At 35.3% G+C, this 21,106-nt stretch overlaps 1 protein-coding gene across 5 annotated transcripts in view; it reads right to left on the reverse strand.

Moving 5' to 3' along the window:
• Nucleotides 1–21,106, reverse strand: part of LOC150101248 (uncharacterized) — a 392,942-nt gene that overhangs the window by 20,387 nt on the left and 351,449 nt on the right. For all 5 annotated transcript variants that reach the window (XM_090401379.1, XM_090401381.1, XM_090401383.1 and 2 more), the window contains one exon: nt 2,100–2,223. In XM_090401379.1, coding sequence (XP_090257505.1) covers nt 2,100–2,223 — 124 coding nt within the window. The remainder of the gene's footprint in view (nt 1–2,099; nt 2,224–21,106) is intronic.

Consider the following 21,106-nt stretch of genomic DNA (forward strand, 5'->3'; position numbering starts at 1 on the left):
CTCTCGGAGACTTTGGTGACAGATGATATATGATTGTAGATCCTTTTGTTGTCTGGTATTCTGATTCCTCCATTACCAGATATGTCTGTTGATGTATAGATGAAAGTCCATTTTTTACAATTCGATGCGACTTCAATTCTATTCAAAATCTGTTCTCTAACTGTGTTCTTGGATGCACACTGCATTAAAGTTTGCTGACTCTGCTCCAGTGTAAAGTTCATGAAATTTTCCAGATTTCAAGAGGGTATGAACAATGTAAGTGAATATAATGAATGGGTTTTTCCAGAGTTAATGTTTTGAGTGTCTACTTCTTCCTGCTTCAGCTTGTGGGCTTCCTTGAAGACTCTCACCCACGAGCTTCAACTTCTCTTTGGGAAAAAGGAATGGAGGTTGCACTATATATATATCTTTTATTCCTTTCATAATCAGCAATAAATCCACATATTCAGTAATTGACTCCAGCCAGTAGGCCACGTTAGCCTACTGGAAGTATACTCAGCATCAGCATTTCCTGGGGGACACCAACTAGGAAATGTGCCTTGTGCCCCCCCCATACTATATTAGTGATACAATAAAACATCTACTTTGTTTTGTTTGCATCTGTACCATATGGTGTCTATGGAGGCAGGGAGTTTTTCACTATATAGGGACATTTTTATTCCAGTTTTTGAAAAAAATGGATGTAGTGAGTAAAAATTTGTTTATTCTTCTAAATAAAAAATGAATCCTTCTATGGTTTACAAGATGACTGCACGTGGTGATCAGCAACAAAATATTCGCATATCTAGGATTTATTACTATGTAAAAGGAGTGCAGATCATTTATTCAAAAGCAAATTCTTCTCAGAAAAAAAAAAAAAAGTTAAATATAATTTTTAAAGCTACCAATATACACCGGTACTGTTTATTATTGGCTAGTTATTTATATTTTGCAAACAAATCTCTTTACCTTTCCTAATTTTTTTTTTTTAATTATACCCATCATAAATGTGAACATGCATGTAGACATTATAGGATGACATGCTATTCATCCATCTCAAAGCAACTTATCTGACACTTGATACCACAAATGTAAATTATTAGCAGTTTATTTTGCCTCTAATGAAAGTATTTCTATCCACATTTACACCTATTCTTTCCCTCTCTTACATATGCCAATCCTTCTAACATGTTCATGCCTGATTAATATCAGTTTAGATATTTACACTTTTTAGTTATACCAACCAAATATAGAATTCCCTTTAATTATTTGTTTATAATATATCCTGAAAGACACATGTTCTTTCCTTCCACCTATGAAATTTTGGTTTCAATCAACACATCACAATTTGTGGTATGTCTGTCCAATGCAAACAGGAAGTATGAGACAATTTCTTATGTTCTACCTAAGGCCAACTACAGCACAAGATAATTTGTTCCTGTCCAATGTGAAAGTGCTAAAAGTGGTAAGTGAATTTCATCATGTGATATAAGACAATGACCTTGCTTACCACAGGCTTGAAAAAATTCTTTGCTTAGTCCTCAGATAGGGTTTCTAGATTATCTAACTCTTAAGCAAAATTTTTAATTTCCTAATTACATAAAAAGTCAAATATGAATAATTTTCTTCTTTTGCCAACATGAACTCAGTCAAAGGCAGCATACACTCAAATATTCTCACGTTTTAATGCAAAAGTGTTAAAAAAAAAAACTTCTCTGAAGCAGTGAGGTAGAATAAATCTAACCATTTTTCTTTATGATATTTTCCTTTCTCGGTGATATTATAAAAAGAAAAGTACTTTATTTATTTATTATTTTTTTTAAAAGTTCATAATTTAATTTTAAAATCTATCTAGTACAAACTATCAAAGATATTTTATTTGAGTCAAATTAACAATACATCTGTAATTTGCTAATGAATCAGTTAACACTTTCACATTTAGGTGCCTTAAAGTAACACTACCTGATACAAAATTAAATTTATACCTAATATAAAAATAATACAAAACCATAAATTTCTTTCTTAATAGAAAGCAATGTAAAACTGTGACAAAGGAGATTATCAATAATTATAAAAAAAAAATAAAAAAAATAAAAAAAACAGATAAAAAAGATATTTACTGATCTGTTGCTCCAAATGGTGAACCAAATTCATCATGGTATCTACTTTGTTCTCCAGTGTTACCTGATTTTGCTGTACTGAAGCATACAGAGCAGACAACTGCTCAAAATATTCATTCAATTTCTATTTAAAAAAAAAATGAAGTTAATAGTTGGATATATTATTATATATCAAAATATAACAAATAATTACTAAGTACAATGCCAAATGAAAATCTGAAATAATAATAGAACAGAATGTTTCCAAGAGGATTGCTGGTATTTTAAGGTAAACATTTTTCATGCCAAATTATTGATAATTACTTAAGAACAATCACTACTCAAAGTTTTCTTATGTGCATACATCCCATTTCAATCAGTAGGTGTCAGTCAAGATGGCATATGGTTCAGCTAAAAAGCTCAGTATGTTTTGTGGAATAAAAAATGAAAAATAGTTCTTGGGGAAGGCTGTTCCACGGAATTGTAATAAATGAAATAAAAGACAACTGGGAACAACAGGTCTGTGAGCGGCAGCTTAATTATAAATGGATGTTGGGCAGGTGTTGCTCATGTTCCTGCAGGATTAGCAGAGGGAGGGAGGAATTATTGATTCTAGTTCTGCTGAACAGTGCCAATGGAAACATTTGTAGAAGAGAGAGAATGCAGAAACAGACTATCTTCAAGTATGTGTATGTGTGTGTGGGGGGGGGGTCATCAATCAACAACCACTCTCTTCTGGACTGCATAGAGAATTTTTAGAGAAGTCTTAGGTGCACCATCCCAAGGTTAGGCGAATCTGAGATTTGTAAAGAGTAAATAAATGGACAGGAGAGAAGTAATGTCTGGAGCAAAAAATATGTCAAGTTTTCTGAAGCTCAATATATTATAGAAATGATGTGATTATGCCAGGTGAGACTAGAAGTAAGAGAGTCAGTACAAACAGAGAGAGATTGGTCTTGACTGTTGAGCTTCTGAGAAAACAAGTAAAACTATGTTTCAGAAGTATTGACTAGAGATATGAACATTGTTAGTAGATATAATGAGTACACTTCTTTCAGAGGTGATGTTTTGAGTGCTTACCTGTTTCTGCTTTAGATTGTGAGCTTCCTCGAAGGCATTTACTGATAACTTATCATTGATAAAAAAGGAATTGATATGGCTTTCCTTGCTTCCTCCTGGCATCACATCCTTCCTGTAGTCTTCTACCAGAATAACATCAGCATAATCTTGAAAAAAACATCCTTATTGCAGGATGGTATGAAGATCAGTATTTAGGGTATTTATCATAGATTGTTTTGAAGCTTGAGAACTGCAAGGCTTATCATATGAGTAGGATGAGTGGAGAATGCTATCATTAGCAAAACTCTAAATAGAGTTTGAGGTAAATGAGAGCAGGTCATTTATATATATATATATATATATATATATACAGGGTGGCCACAATTGATTGGTGAAATCCATATTGGTAGTCATTGATTAGTTGACAATTCTCCAAATATCAAAGAAGATCTATGTTGATCTTCTCCATTACTATAGACAACACTAAGATGAGAGCAATAGGTCAATAGTTGGATGGTAAATGCTTATCATCCCCCCCTTTTTTTTTGGAATTGGTTGCTATCGTCTATAATATAGTGTACAGATGATAAAGAACAGGTGTTGAATTCAGGAGCACATCTGTAGAGTACAACTGGTTTGATTCTATTAGTATTCAGGTTGTTCAAGATTATGCTGATGTAATTCTGGCAGAAGACTATAGGAAGGATGTGATGCCACCACGTCCCACATAAGAGAGAAGGCAAGGAAAACCATATCAATTCCTTTTTATCAAAGATAAGTTAAGCCTTTGAGGAAGCCTACAAGCTAAAGCAGGAACAGGTAAGCACTCAATGTCAGACGTTTCAGGAGATTTGCACTGGAGCAGAATTAGCAAACCTTGATGCAGTCCAAGAACATGGGTGGAGAACTGATTTTTTAATGGAATGAAGTTACATCACACTGGGAAAAATAAAATAAAATAAATGGACTTTATTTTATTTTCACAGTGAAATCTGAATCCTAGTGATCATTTTGTTGACTAGAGTTTTTGTATCAAGTCTCAGTGGTTACATTTCAGCAATTTTCAGTCACCTGTATATATGCAACCACTGAGACTTGATACAAAAACTCCAAGAATAATTTCTATGATCTGCTCTCAGACTTGTCGTCATCTGGTAGCATCCTCTAGCAAGAGGGTTGCAGCAGATGAGCAGCTCTTCTCCATTTTTCTCGGTCTGTTGCCCCCATCATTCTTAAACCAGTCCATTCCATGATGTCATTGAACCACTCTCTAGTTGGTCTTCCACGTCTTCTCTTCCCCTCAACTTTCCTTTGTAATATAGTTCTTGTCAGGTGTCCTGAAGAACCTCTCAGAAGATGTCCTGCAAATATGGTCTTTCTTTGCATAATATTCTTGAGCAGTGTTCTTTCCATCCCAACTCTTCTTAAAACTTCTTGATTTGATATTCTCTCTGTATAGCTAATCTTTTCCATCTTTCTATAACACCACATTTCCAATGCATTAATTCTTTCCATATCTCTCTTTCTGAGTGTCCATGACTCACTTCCATAACTTGCAATACTCCAAACTGTTGCTTTAACTATTCCAACTCTAACACCTATTTTAATATTCTTGTTTATTAAAATTCTCTTCATTTCCATAAATGCCGATTTAGCTTTGCCTATTCTATTTCTAATGTCCAACTCTGAAGTTCCTTTCTCTGAGATCCAGCTACCTAAATATTGAAATCTTTCCTCCACATCTTATCTTTACATTATCTCCTATTTTTCTGCCCATTATCATTATCTTGGTCTTCTTTGTGTTAATCCTTAGTCCGTACTCTTTACAGCAGATTTCAATTCTCTGAAGAATTTGTTGTAATCCATTTTCACTTTCTGGCATCACCACTACATCATCTGCATATCTTAAATTATTAATGGTTCTTCCATTTATTTTTATTCCTTCTTCTACATCCTCAAGCACCTCTCTAAGCATTTGTTCACTATAAAGGTAAACTTGCATCCTTGTCTAACTCCTCTCTCCACCGGGAATTCTCCTGTTTCCTCTCCATTTACACATACTGATGCTATTTGTGACCAATATAATCTCTTTAAAATTTCCAAGTCATAAGAGTTAATATCAATATTTTCTAGAATGTCAAAAAGCCTTTTCAAAGTCTAGAAATCCCCAAAACAACTTTCCACCATTTTTCTCCCCAATAATTCTTAGACAAGTTATAGCCTCTCTAGTTTCTCTGTTGGTTCGGAATCAAAACTGTTCCTCATTCATTTCTTTTTCTATTTTACTCTTAATTCTCTCTAAAATTATTTGTGCCAGAATTTTTGCTGTGTGAGTTATAAGACTTATCGTTCTAAAATTGTTACAGTCCAAAACTCCCATCTTTTTTGGAATGGGGATAAAAATTGATCTTCTAAACTCCTCTGGTAATTCTTGTCCCTCATAAATTCTGTTAATAATTGGCCATAACACTTCCATACCTTTTCCACCTATATTCCTCATTAGTTCCATCTGTATACCATCTATTCCAGAGGATTTTCCTTCTTTCATCTTTTGAATTGCTAGATTTGATTCCTCCCTCATGTACAGCCTCTGTCCACTATGCTCTTTCATTTGATTTTCTCCTCTTTCTCTATTTACTTACATATCCTCCCTATTTCTGTAATATCTTCTCTTTTTCTATCAGCATTTCACCTCTTTCATTCTCAACTGCTCTAATCCTTTGCATCTTTCTCCTTTCTGTCATCATATTAATGTTTTTATAAATACCTTTTATGTCATTTCTTTTTGTCTTTGCTGTTGTATCTTTACTTATTTCATCTACCCACTCTTCCTTTTTCCTTCTTATCTCTCTTTGTATCTCCCTACTCAAGTCTTTATACTGCTTTTTTTTTTTCTCCCCTGTTTTACTATCAACTAACTTTCTTCTTTGTGTTATTTTCCTTAAAATATTTTCCATCATCCATGGTTTCATTCTTTTCTCTCTTTCCTCTTCTTTTTTTGCTAAATGCAATTTTGTAGCAGTAATTATGCTTTCCTTCAGAATTTTCCATTTTTCACTTGCTCTAAGACTACCTCTGCAAATCCCCACATGGGAAAAGATTTAATGTAAAAATAGGATCCGACATTTCAGGAATTAAAAAATATATAGAACTTTCATGTACCACAAACTTGTATCACTAATAACCTTGACAGAGCAAATTTCCACACAAACCTGGAAAAGAAAAGACCTCAAAGCATTCAGTTGGAACAAGATTGCATATAAATCATATTCTAATTAATGGAAAATGGATGAGATCAGCTCAAAACTATAGAGCCTATGATATCATAGAACTAAACCATGATCACATAATAGTAAGTACACATAAAACTTTGTCTCAGTGCATTTAAACCTAAAACAAGAGACATTAAACTAATAGAAGATCTAAATGCCTGAAGACCTGAAATGAAGCTCTGACTTCAGAGCTTCACTTACAATGCAAAATCCATCTATAAAGTTCAAATAAAAAGTAAGTCACCAAGTGCTTTATCTCAGATTAAATGGGTAACAAACTGAAGAATCTATAAAGAAAAACAATGACATTAAATAGCAATACAGGAATCAGAGAATGTACAATAATCAGCTAAATGAACTAAATGTACAACTGTGTGTATGTGTATGTGTGTGTGTGTGTGTGTATATATATATATATATGGCCTTTCCAAATGCCTAGGAAAAAGACATCCAGGATGTCAGAAATTAGAAATCAGTATATACCGGGTGATTATAAAATAACGTCAAGTGTTCAGAGCCCTCTAGCGAGTAATGTATTGGACGAAATATTTGGCGCTGTTTACCGAGTAAAATGCATTAATTTGCATTATCGTGTTTCTTGTGAGCGATCATGCAATAAAAGGAAAGACTGTGAGATTTCTTATCATTCGTAGACGAACTGCTTTTTGATGCCTCTTACCTTACATGAGCGTGCTTTGTTAGTCAAACTCTATTATCAGCGGAACAATAATGTCAGTGCTTGTCTTCGTGATTTTCGGCGTATGAAAAATTTATGAAAAGGACCGATTAGCGTAACAAACTTACGAAAATTGATGCGGTGATTTGAAACTACTGGAACTCTAGCAGTGCAGGTAGGCAGGGGATGCAAACCAATCAATCACCAACAAGTTGAACAAGTTGCAACTGCTATTGTGGAACAGGAGATGACGAATATGCATGAGCAATATCCCGGCAAATGGATATCGCATACACAACGTGTGGAAAATCCTACATCAGATGTTGAAGTTTTACCCCTATAAAATCAGTCATGTTCAAGAATTGCGGCCTGGTGATGCGACCACAATCGACTTATCTTTGAGATTCTTAGTGCACATGGAAGTGGATGATGCATGGCCGTGGCAGATTTTATAGAGTGATGAAGCGCACTTTTATTTGAACGGCGATATTAGCACACGCAACTGTCGCATTTGGGCTGCAACTAATCCGCACGTGTGTCTGCAGATGCCTATCCACTCGCCCAAAGTCACAGTGTGGTGCAGATTTATGGCATCTTTTATCAATGGTCCATACTTTTACAAGGAAAATCGCCAAAATGGACCAGTGACCTGTTCCATCAATGCTAACTGGTATGCCAATATGCTACAGAACTTTGTGGTTCCACAACTGCAGCAAAGAGGATGTCTCGATTCGACCATCTTCATACAGGATGGTGTACCACCCCACATCAGACTTCAGGTACAGCGTGTTTTGCGACAACATTTCTCTGACAGAAGAATCATTATTCATGCATTTCCCACGCCATGGCCACCGAGCTCACATGATCTCAATCCTTGTGACTTTTGGCTGTGGGGATTTCTTAAAAGCATTGTGTATCAAGGACATATACCCGATATTCCAACTTTGAAAGATCGAATAATGTTACATGTGAGACAAATCAATTCTGATATGTTGTGAGCCACTGTGGAAAATGTCGTGCACCATATGCAGTTCCTGGAACATCAGAATGGTGGTCATATTGAACCTCATTTGTAATTAACAATAAATGTCATGAAATTGATGTGTGCTGTCTCTCATTTGCCATTTAGTCATTCATTAGTCACACCTACGTAAATTAATTTGGCAGCGCCAAAATTTCCCCTGTTGGCAACTTTTGGTACTTTTTTTTCATTAAATCGAACCCCCATGTTCCACGGTGTACATCTACCGAATATTGGTGTGTTTTGTCCAATACATTACTCGCTAGAGGACTCTGAACACTTGATGTTATTTTATAATCACCCGGTACATAAAACCAGGAAATGTAACTGGTAGCTAATTCCTTATGCACCAAAGAAAGGAAGTCTGAAATAAATGGTAAAAATGGTAAGATACTCAAATACAAAAATGAAGAACTCTCAGTGTAGAACTTTGAAAAACAGTTGAATAATTCACCAATGAACTTCGTTACAGATGTTATGCCAGAAATAATAATCCCAAAAAGTACACCCCATTATATATAACAATTTGACAATGCACGAATTTGAAACTGCAATAAAAATCCCAAGAGAATGAGAAAGCACCATGACCAGATGGTATAACAACAGAGGCTATCAGATATGGAGGAAAGGAACTTTGGAAGCAACTACTAAATATCTGCAGTACAAATACATCCAACATTCCATCACAATGGAGGGAAGGTCTAATAATGGCAATACAAAAATGTCAATTTAATCAACCCAGAAAAGTACACAGGGATCACACTACTTCCTCCAAAACTAAAAATCTATACCAGAATGCTTCAAAACTAGATTGTAATATGTAATAGCAATTCTGCTCAAAAATCAAGGTTTCTTGAAAAAAAGGATCTATGTCGAATACATTCATTCCTTAGAAGGGACAAGAGATAAAACCTTTCAGTTCAATCAACAAACAAAAGATACTCAAAATTCTGTTATTATAGCATATTTGAAAATAATTAAAGCAACAGCAGAATGATGCCAGAATTACCATGCAAGAGCAATGGTTAATGGAGAGATGACTTTCCTATTTCCACTGGAGTTCTTCAATGAAGCTCTCTGAAACTATATCTTTATATTATTATTCTTGACTACGTATGCAGACAAACAGTCTGCTTTGCAGATGATGTTGTGCTAACCAACTAACATTCAGACTGTGCAAAACTGTCTAGATAATTTACGTAAAAATGCAGCACTGATTGGGTTGACAGTGAACAGCAGTAAAACTGAAATCTTAAAAACACAGAATAGAAGGAAACATTAAGCTAAACAACTACACTCTTGAAGATGTGGCACATATTTTTTTTTCTCAATAATACAATGGATAAAAAGGGAAACAAAATCACCAAAACATGAAATCATTTTTGCTCATACACAATTTTTCAAAAGGTGACTATGCTTTGAAGTGCTGCCAAGTGATAGTGATAATTGCCTCTTGTAATCTGATTATGTCTTCCTGACATGTGCCTTATGATGTTCATGAGACTCAAAAATGTCTTTCTCTTTTAGCAACTCCTGCTAAATGATATTAATCCTCCATTTAATTCCTACTTTATTTATCCTCCTAGTTCTAGATATGCACTCTGCTATGCCTTCCTTCAAACACTCCTTGACCATTTTCCATGCACTACTAACACCCCTCACCTGCAATTTGTTATCCCATGATACCACTCCAAGTAGTCTCTCAATTTGTCATAATTACCAGCTCTGTAACTCCATATGTAACATTTAGCAAAAAATTAATCTATTATCTGTCAAGACTTCAATCTTATCAGATCTTAAAAGACAGAAATCTTATATCAGATTTCTGTCTTTTAAGGTGCTTTTTACTGTATCTATCAAATCTACATCTTGGTCTTCCTCTGGGAGTTTTTTCTATCAACCTGGCAAAAAAACATTTGTTTTGCTAATTTTTTCTCTCCCTTTCTGTTTAAGTGACCATACCACCTGAGATCAGCTCTACTAACACATTCCTGAATGCTAACAATGGTGAGTTCTTTCCTAATATCTCAATTTTGATGTATTACTGCCATATGTAATACTCCACTAATCTTTCTCAGAACTCTCATATCAGACATCTCTAGTCTTTGATCAAGTGTTTTATTTCTCACTCAGCTCTCAGATCCATAAGTTACAACCTGTCTGAACACTGTCTTGTATACAGCTAATTTAGTGTTTTGACTAATTTCTTTCTTATTTCATATAAATTTATCCAGCTTTACTAATTCTGTTGTCTATTTCCATATTTAATTTACTGTTTTCACTTAATATTGTGCCTAAATAGCTGAAATAGTTTACTTATTCTAATAGGTTCACATTCAGGATGTTTTCATGCCTATTTTCATTGTCTTCATCTTTTTTTATTGCTGATTTTCATAACAAACCTATTACAACAGTTATTCAATTTAGTCAGGGAATGTTGCAATTTTGTACTGGATGTAATCAGAAGTATAACATCATTTACATAAAGTAGAGCTAAGATTAACATCATCAATTTGGATATCAGATTTAATACCACTTTCCTTCATAATGTGATCCATATAGATAATGATTATTCATTATCTCAGTGAAGGTAATGTGCATCCTTTTCACACACCTGATTTTATCTCACACCATCTCCCTGTAACTCCTTCAATTCTAACTGCTGACTTGCAGCTTAAATAGAGACTATGTATTGTTTGATATAATATCCCATTTATACCATATAACTGTAGCATTTTGAACCTCTTGGCACATTGTCATATGCCTTTTCTAGATCAACAAAACTTATATACAAATCCTTGTAATATTCCCAAGATTTCTCAACTACAGTTGACCACTGAATCATGCAGGGATTAGGGATGCCCTGTGTTGTTTGAAAATCTGTGTATGACTTTTGACTCTCCAAAAACACTAAACTACTAATAGCCAACTATTGACTGGAAGCCTTACCAATTACATAAACAGTCGATTAACACATATTTTCTATCTTATATGTATTTGTATTATATGTATGTATTGATAGTACTAATCTTGATCTCTATTGATGTTGAACTGGGACATGTTCTGGGATTTGTTCCAGTAGCGGACTTTTTACTATTCACCCTGGTTCACTGACAAAAATAATAGGAACCTTTTTTAATAAGCAAAAGGCTATTTTACCGGCAAAAATTGTTAATAGAAAGGGGGATGGTAAATCCCTTTATGTTTTAATAGCCAGGTACAAAACTCGGATCGAAATCCATAGAGTTTCATGCCGAAAAAAACTATCGGCAGGCCCAAGTGTAAATGATCACTTGGGTAGTACTACACCAGGGCAACTCCATGCAAAGGTGGAGCAAGCTCCTTCACTAACTTTAATATTCTCTCATAATGTAAACGCCAGCTCCTAAGAGATGTATATATGTTGTTTTACATTATGAGAAGAGGTCACTACCCAGACCGGTTTCAACCTTTTTTGAGGTCTCATCAGTGAGTAGGTAGACCTGGAATATCAAGGTTTTAGGTGAACATGAACTTACATACCTCTACTATCAAATTGCCGAAGTGGTGTACTCCTTTATTTAATGTTAATTACTAATTCAATAAGCCAAAAGGCTATTTTACCGGCGAAATTGTTAATAGAAAGGGGGATGGTAAATCCCTTTATGTTTTAATAGCCGGGTACGAAACTCGGATCGAAATCCATAGAGTTTCATGCTGAAAAAAACTATCGGCAGGCCCAAGTGTAAATGATCACTTGGGTAGTACTACACCAGGGTAACTCCATGCAAAGGTGGAGCAAGCTCCCTCACTACCTTTAATATTCTCTCATAAAAAGATGTATATAAATTGTTTTACATTATCAGAAGAGGTCACTACCCAGACTGGTTTCAACCTTTTTTGAGGTCTCATCAGCGAGTAGGTAGAACAGGAATATCAAGGTTTTAAGTGAACATTAACTTACATACCTCTACTATCGAATTGTCGAAGTGGTGTACTCCTATATTTGATGTTAATTACTAATTTAATAAGCCAAAAGGCTATTTCACTGGCGAAATTGTTAATAAAATTGAAAGAAATAGAAATTGTTAATAGAGTTTTGTACCCGGCTATTAAAACATAAAGGGATTTACCATCCCCCTTTCTATTAAATAGGAACCTTGTTTAACTGGGCAACAAATCTGATGCAATCACAAGATTCAGCAATCTCAATCAATCAGTTAGTAATCACATGCTGCCTTAAGTAATCATTCCTCAGTAGCTGCATAAATTCCATTTCCTTTCACCCACATGACCATTCCTCTTTCCAATCTATATTCCAATAGTTGTAGTTCCCCATAATAATTATCCACCCTCCACTTACTAAGTTTATTTACCAATGCATACCATTCGTATCCCCTGGCCTATAGCAGCAACCAACTATTTTGTCTTGTTAGCCTGTATCGCAGATCAGATTTCTTCAAATGTACTGCTTTCCCTTTCACTGCTACCCTATGAAATTCTCCTCGTTTGGCTGCAATTCACCAGTTATCATCAGTAATACCCCTTCCACATCTTATTTGCTTTATATGCCCTGAAAATACTGCAGCCATTGAATTCTATAGCAATAACTTTTGGCTCAAAAGGGCTAACCAATGCCAAAAACTCCTCTTTGTTCCAAATGCTTCTCACATTTAGTGTACATAAAGGTAAGTTACTTCCTACACCCACAACTACCTGTATACCTTGTAATTATACTCTTTATGGATTATACAGCATTGTTGATCTCCACATTTACCCTAATTCAAGCACTAATAAAAGATGAATATATATAGGCTCCTGGGAAAAGTCTGTGTCTTTAAAGTAGTGCAAGCCACGGCAACTCTGATGTCGAAGGTTACTTGCTCATAAGCTCTGGTAAATTCTGAAACTCATTACATTTCATTTACATTTAGCTATAAAATATAGATGAATTTATAATATTCTCCCTATTAATATCCTAAATAAGCCAAATTGAAATTCTCTCTATATATACGAGGTGGTATCAAAAAGTTTCGAGACTAGCTCTGTTTACGAGAAATTACTTTATTTATCTACGTTTACACACTATCACCTTCAAAATAGTCCCCTTGCATATCAATACAGCACTCCCAGAGTTCTTGCCACTTCTGGAATTGTCCTGGAAGTCTTCTTTTTGAAGCATGTCAAGCACCTTCTTCGCGCTGGATCTCCGCAATGGTGTCAAAACGGTGACCTTTGATCACGTTGTTTCTGGCGAGAAACTCATGTGTGAGGAGAGCTCGGTGATAGGATGCATTGTCGTCGTGGAGTATCCAGTTTTTCGCGTGCCACAGATGTGGTCGCCGAATGTCTTCCCTCAGACGCCTTAAAACCTGGCAGTAGAACTCGACGATCTGACCCCTGAGGACGAATTCTTGATGCACAATGCCGCAAATATCGAAAAAGACGATGAGCATGCACTTGATCGAGCTGCGGACCTGCCTAGCCTTTTTCGGTCATGGAGATGATGGGCTCTTCCACTGTGAAGACTGTTGCTTCATCTCAGGGTCGTACCCGTACACCCAAGTTTTGTCACCGGTAATGATCCTCGACATGAAGGATGGGTCATCCACGACACACTGATGGGAGTTCTTGGCAGACTTCAATGAGGTGTTCCTTCTGCTCCTGGGTCAGCAGCCTGGGGACGAACTTGGCAGCAACGCGGCACATATTCAATTCACACGTGAGGATTGCCTGGACTGTTCCGTATGACACACTGACAATGGCAGCAATGTTGTGGAGTGTTTTCTGACGATCCTCATGCACAAGTTGCCGAATGGTCTCGACATTTTTGGGGGTTGAGCTCGTTGAAGGTCTTCCTGATCTCTCATCATCTTCCAGTGATGTTCTTCCGTGCTTGAAGCACGTGTGCCACTCAAAACACCTAGAACGACTCATTGCAGCATCGCCATAAACGCTGAATCATGTCAAACGTCTCTATGGCAGATTTGCCCAGTTTCATGCAGAATTTCATGTTTGCTTTTGTTCTAACTTGCTGTCCATGATGAAATTGCAGATGTGGTAACGCAGGTGATCAGAATAGCATGAGTTGCACAGCTCCTGATGTATACAAGACAATGTCTTTTGGCACACTGACTTATGATGATAGGTGCTCCCTGTGACTGTGCCAGCCTTGTGCTGCCATCTGTTGGCATGTTACAAACCTAGTCTCGAAACTTTTTGATACCACCTCGTACATAGCTTTATTTTTTGATTTGTACACTGATATCTTTCTGCATCACAAAAGTTATCTTGTAACAAATGTCCAAAAGGATTGCATAATTTATGGATGACCCTTATTTGAATTTTTCATTTGATGCTTAATAGGTATCACTTAATTTAAAATAAACCGATTAGAGACAATAAAAAGGTACATTTTGTAATAGCATTCTTGCTGTTTATTATCACAACATTGAACCTAGAGCAGTTTTTGGCTTATGTACTGCAGACACAAACTACTGTTCTGCGTAACCTCCATTTAGCCGGAGGGGAATTATTACTGTTATTCTGAACAGCTTTGGCAAATTTACCAATAAAAATAGTCCAAACAAAGCCAAAATCGAACCTTGTGACAATTCTAAATACCATCTAAATATCACAGATCTCCAGAGTTTAATTTACTACATATTCTAGAAAGCAGTTAAATAACATAGGTGATAACTTCTGCTTCTCACTCCACACTGCATAGGAAAGGGAGTGCTATACTTTCTCTTAATTTCAGTCTTTTCAGAAGACAAGTAAAGGGATTCAATCAAGAGTATCATTTTGCTATCTTTTCCATAATGTGGAATTTTCCAAAGAACATCATGCCAAACAGAATCAAAGGCTTCACGAAGGTCAAAAAGATTATTGCATATTACTTTATTATGTTCTATGAATTTTTCTCCAATGATATAAAGTACAAATATATGGTTTATTACAGTCCTGTTTTTTCTAAATCTGGCCTGGAAGTCTGAAAAGTTGAATTTCATTTTAGCTTCAATTTATGGGAGCAAGATGTCTAAAACTATTTTGGTTGGATGGCTGATGAGACTAACTGTCCTTAAATTATTGCACTTTTTGCTGTTTCCTTTTTTTCAGAATAGGAATGAGAATAAGTATGTGCCAATCTTTTGACCAGATTTCAGTGTTCCACACCTGCCAGTAAATTTTATGGAGTGCACTAACAATAGGTTCTTCTCCTTGTTTTAAACAGTTCTGATGGGATATTGCCAACTCCTGCAATTTTTTTCCTGTTTTTGATCTTCAAATAGCTCTTTCTACTTCTCAAAGTATACAATAATCACTATTCTCTGTTATCACTGGGGCAATTCCCATTAAATTTTGATGGTCCAAGCTATCATCATATTTCAATAGTTTACTTGAATGATCATACCATTTTTTCAATATTTTTTCCTGATCAGTAATATTTATTCTATTCTCATTCTCACTTATTCAGGTCTTATGAATTCAAGGCTTTGTAAGTTTCTTAATTATCTGGTATGCTGATGTATGGTTATTCTTTTGAAGGTTATCCTCAATTTCTTTTTATCTTCCCTAGATAAAAAATCTTTTTATCTTCCCTAAATAAACATTTTTTTGCAAGTTTTATCTCCTTTTTAATCTGTCTCTTCAGATAAGTATAATGCTCACTGTTGTTTCCAATGTTCCAAATTAGTCATAATCTCCTCTTCTGATTGCAAAGCTCTAATTATTTGGACAACCTAAGGTTTACTGATATAGAATTCTCTTCCAAAAATGTTTTTGGCTACTTCACTGACTGTCTATGAAAACTGTTGGTAAGATGCATCAAGATCAAGAGAGAGAGTCTGGAGGGATTTCAGAAAGAGAAGCAATATTTGCTTTAAACAGTTCTTGAGTGGTGTTTGATTAGAACTGTGTGAATTAACTTTTGTCTTCTTATTTCTGTGTGGTCACATTCCAAATTTCAACATAAATGTTGCTATATAACTAAATTATGGTCACTTCTATTGTCATGACCAGGAGAGAATCTATTCTTGCTGAGTTTATACAGGTTTTACATTTAGTTTTTATAGGTACACTGTCAATGAGATTGAGTTTTTTTCCCATCTGCAAAGCAAATTCTATCAGTTTCATACTGCCATTTGTTTGTCCTAGTCAAAAAGCACTAACAAAAAAGAGAAAATGCCTTCCTATTATCTGTTCCAATTTTCACATTCCTGTCCCCTTGTACTATTCGAAAATCTTTCTTGGGTGTTTCACGGATCAGGTTATTGAACTGGTGATAAGAGATCCACTTTCTGATCGCCATGTGAGGTTGTTGGTGCATATACATATATTATAGATATATTTAGTGGCTTACTCTGTAATCTCACTACTGGAAGTGTACTATTTACAGGTTTTAAAGTCTATGACACAATGCTTTATGTTCTTTTGGATCAAGAAACCAATTTCTTCTTGCCTCCTTCTGGAGTACCGGAGTAAAGAAAGGGATTTCTATTCTCTGTTGTTAATTATCTAGATTCTGGGCAATGATCTTGTCTGACATATATACACCAATGATGGACAATTCACAGCTTGCTAGTTCATGTTGAAGTATCCTGAGCTAGCCTCTTTGATATAACATTCCAAGTCCCAATCATAAATCTATTTATCAGCAGAAATTCACCTTGAAATATCTTTATGTTCATTGAAAAATCACAGTTACATACTAATCTGAATTTTTATATTTATTTCTTCTTCATATTTTGTTTTTCATATTCACCAGGGATATTTTAGAATTGTTTATGTCTAGGTTTTCCATTCCTATCAATAGAAGATGAAATTATTATTATTATCTGAGAACTCGTGAGACAAGGACTCACGTTTACTATAAATCACCCAAAACCAGCTATCATACCTTCACTTAAATTCATTCACACTAGATGCACTCACTACCCCTAAGGGCAATTATTCCACTCACTCACTAGTCTCTGGGAGAAAATCCTAGCTCATACCCCTTTCTTGACTGCAAATAAATTTAACTTCCATGGATGCCCCTGTATTCTCTTCATTATATGGAAGCTTCCCATCTTCCATATAACGAAACATTTTTTCAGTTGATATTCTATTGCACCAATTCAAAGGTTTATAGACCTCTATCATATCACCCATCTTTCTCCTATTAACCAGAGTCTGCAAATCCACATACTCGCAATCTAAATCCCATAATCCAGATATAATCTTTATAACTCATTGTGACATTCCTTCCATTTTTAGCACCCTTTCCACAGCTTCTATATCCACTTGGAACCCGGGAGACCAAATCTGCAAACAATATAATCCAGGTGTGATCTTATCAAACCTTATAACGAGGCAAAATGACTTCCTTATCCTTACATGTAAACGTTCACTTCAACATAGCAATTATCCTCTGAGTTGTATTTGCAACTTTTGCTATGTGACCTTTGAACTTTAAATTACTATCCACTAATATGCCAAGATCCCATGCCTCTTCAGTTTCTTGTTGCATAACCCTGCTAATATAATATGCCGCTGGAACTCTAATCATGGCAAAGAGCAAAACACTTACTAACATTAAATTAAAAGTAATTTTCGTTTGCCTAAATTTCCAGTCTATTCAAATCATTTTGTAATCGCTGAATATCAGTAGCATCCCTGATTTCATTGCCTACCTTCGCATCATCGGCAAAAAATTGCACATCTGATGTTAGATCCTTATTGATGTCATTAACGTATAGATTAAACAATAATGCAAGAACTGAACCCTGAGGTACATTACTGGTCACCTTAAATCTGGCAGATTCACACCCACTGTATATCACTTTCTGATATCTGTCCATCAACTATCCCCTGATCCAAGTCAAAAGTTTATATTCCAATCCCACATTCTCCAGTTTATGCAACAGCCTTTCGTTTGGTATCCTATCAAATGCTTTAGAAAAATCCAACATTATCATAGTGTATCCATTCCCTTTATCCAACTGGGCCATAACATTGTTATAAAATATGAGCAAATTGCTAAAACATGACCTTCCTTTAGTAAACCCATGCTGTTCCTTGCAGAGTATAGCATGTTTGTCTACCCGTTTCTGTATGCAAGTTCTTACCAATTTCTCTAAAATCTTCACTACCACACCAGAAATACTGATAAGCTGGTAGTTAGACACATCAGTTTTTGCACCACCCTTGTGCAATGGAACTATCATACATTTCTTCCATTCCTGAGCTGAGACTCAAGTTACACAAACATGTGAAAAGTGTAGCTAATTCAGCTGAACATTCCTTTAAGCAAACAGGCTGATATTCTATTTGTCCCTATAGACAAATTCTTATCCAGGTTATGCAATAGCTCTTCAACTTCATTTTCATGAATCTCTAACTCTTCATCCAATGTAGCAGTAGCACTGTGCACCATGTTACATACACCTGGTTGATATATCTTAGCAAAGTGAGTACTAGTTAACTGAACAATCTCAGTAGCTTCCAACACTTGAGTACCACTGCATTCAATAAAGTTATTCTTCCACATTCATTCTTTCTTTTGCTTGTGGCATAATGATAAAATTGTTTTGGATTGCTTTAGCTTGCATGGCCAATTTCTTTTCATACTCAGATTTAGCTTTCCGCACAATACTCGTCGGTTTTATGGCCTGAGCTTTACAAATTTCATAACTCCTCTCACTCTTATTCTCACGATATTCTTTCTACATCATCTTCTTCTTGAGGATTTCTTGCTTAATAAGTTTGCACATCCATTTCACTCCCAACCTATTTATTACTTGAACAATAGGGATACAGTCAGATAATGCCTCATTTAAGCATTTTTTCAAATATTCCCATGCACTGCTGACATTTTTCCCATTCAGTAACTGATACCATGGGAACAAAGATAGTATTCTCCTAAGTTGATCATAATTTCCAGCTTTGTAGTTCAGTATGTGACCTCTTTTCGACTGGTTTCGACCTTTATTGAGGTCTCATAAGTGAGAGCCAGACCCAGAGGTCTGGCTCCCACTAAGGTTGAAGTAATGCAGAAGTCATATTTTCATTTCTGCATTACTTTTCCACCTTTTCCAATTCCCTGGTAGATTTTCTAATAATTTCTATTAATCTAGATATTTCTAACGTCAACTTATCCTCAGATAAATTATCATCATCTCTGCAGGAGTACTTTTGTTCATCAGGTCAAACACTCTCCTTAGTAGCAACAACTTGAGCTTTAGACACTACCTTGATACGATGAGTTTTCAGCACCATTTTTAAAAGTATTAAAAACTAATAATATTTCTTCAATTATATTATAAAATGCTATAGTACAATAATTACACTAAATCTAAGAAAACACGTAACAAATTAACAAAAATCACAAATCTTTCAGGAGCTCTCTAACAGCATGTCTTTTCACCTGATAGCCTCGACACCAGATCTAAAATATTACCGGTGAATAAGAAAAACAGAACACGAGAAAGAAATAAAGAAATGAAAAGTAAAACACACAACAATTTGGACAGGTGTGCAAGAGGAGGTATGAAAATGGCAAAATGTATAAGTCAGAATGAAAAACTCTGTTATAAATTTTCTGGCCTGGTTGGCTAAGTGGTTAGCATATCTGTTCTCCAGCCAAAAGGCTGTGGGCATGGATTTTGCAATTGTCTTTGAAAATACTAGTGGTGGTGGTCGGCAGTAGATGGGCATTGGTGTAGATGATGAAGGTAGTTGCAGTTGGTGGAGACGGAGAGTTGTAGAGTAGGTGCCCTTCCTCGATGAGTCTCTGGACTCCCTGGAGGTGTTATATAATAATAATAATTCGAATTCAAAAAAAATTACCACACTCTGCATTCAACAATGATAATGAATTATAATGCTTATGCCACTCAGCCTTCCCCTGAAATACAATACATCTTTTTTCCTTTTTTTTTAAATGTTGGGCCCATATATGAGTGGTTGGCTGATCAACCTATAGTACCGTATATGGGTAGTGGATTGGTAAAGGAGAAACGTGTTGACATTCAATTTAAGCCTGTATATTGTATTCCTTGGAAAAAACATCAGTGGGAAGAAGACTGTTCCACAGTATAGCAGTAGCAGGAATGAAGGAGGAGGAGGAGGAAAATAAACTTGTTCTGTGGGTTTCAAGGTGTACGTGTTCCAATGGGTTTAGTACAGAGTGGAGGAATTATTGGTGCTGCTTCGGATGAACATTTTCCATGGAACTATTTATAGAATATACAAATTGCAGAGACTAAATGTCTATGCGAAAGTGAGGGGAGTGAGTTGGTAAGAGATGGGTCATTTATCAGACTAATTGCTCTTAACTGCATCTTAACGAAGAACACCATTATCTGTCATCTGTTGATACCTGAACAGCACGTGTGATAATTTTGATTTATAACTGCTGCTAAATATACAAGATACTTTTTCAGTAAATTTTGCTATTATAATATGCACAATACTCTTCAAAAGTAACTGAACTTACATTTACAATTTTACATGAATGAGTTAGAGAATGACACTACAAACATTCTGATTACAAATGTTTCGAGCATAACTATTTTCTATTTATTACCTGAAAAGTAACGTATTAAAAATCATTTAAGTATGTATAGTGGTACTGTTAAAAAAAGTCAATTTATTGTTTTTTTTATACTTATTAAGTATCTATAACATCTTTCTTCTAGCAGCCTAGTATTATGCTACAGGGCTATACATACACACTTCAAGAACAATAAACTTTTAATTATGAACCAAATTAACTATGAAAACAATGACAATCCCTGGTCCAGCTGGCATTATACGAAAGCATTACAAATAACTTTTAAATAAGAGAAAAAAAATAAGTAGGAATAGTATTTAAAAAAAAAAAGAAGCAAGAAGCATGTAGATACTTTAAATCAGGATGTTTTTTTTACCCTCTTTTTGTTTGATGAATATATCAAAAACAGGTGACCTCTTTCATATTTATTAACAGGGCTGTTTCAACCCAACATACAAAGTCGACTCCCGCTATGACAAACTTGAA

The sequence above is a fragment of the Typopeltis vanoorti genome, chromosome 12 (genome assembly GCF_054136105.1).
Source record: "Typopeltis vanoorti isolate ZY-2024b chromosome 12, IOZ_Tvanoo_1.0, whole genome shotgun sequence".
Classification (NCBI taxonomy): domain Eukaryota; kingdom Metazoa; phylum Arthropoda; class Arachnida; order Uropygi; family Thelyphonidae; genus Typopeltis; species Typopeltis vanoorti.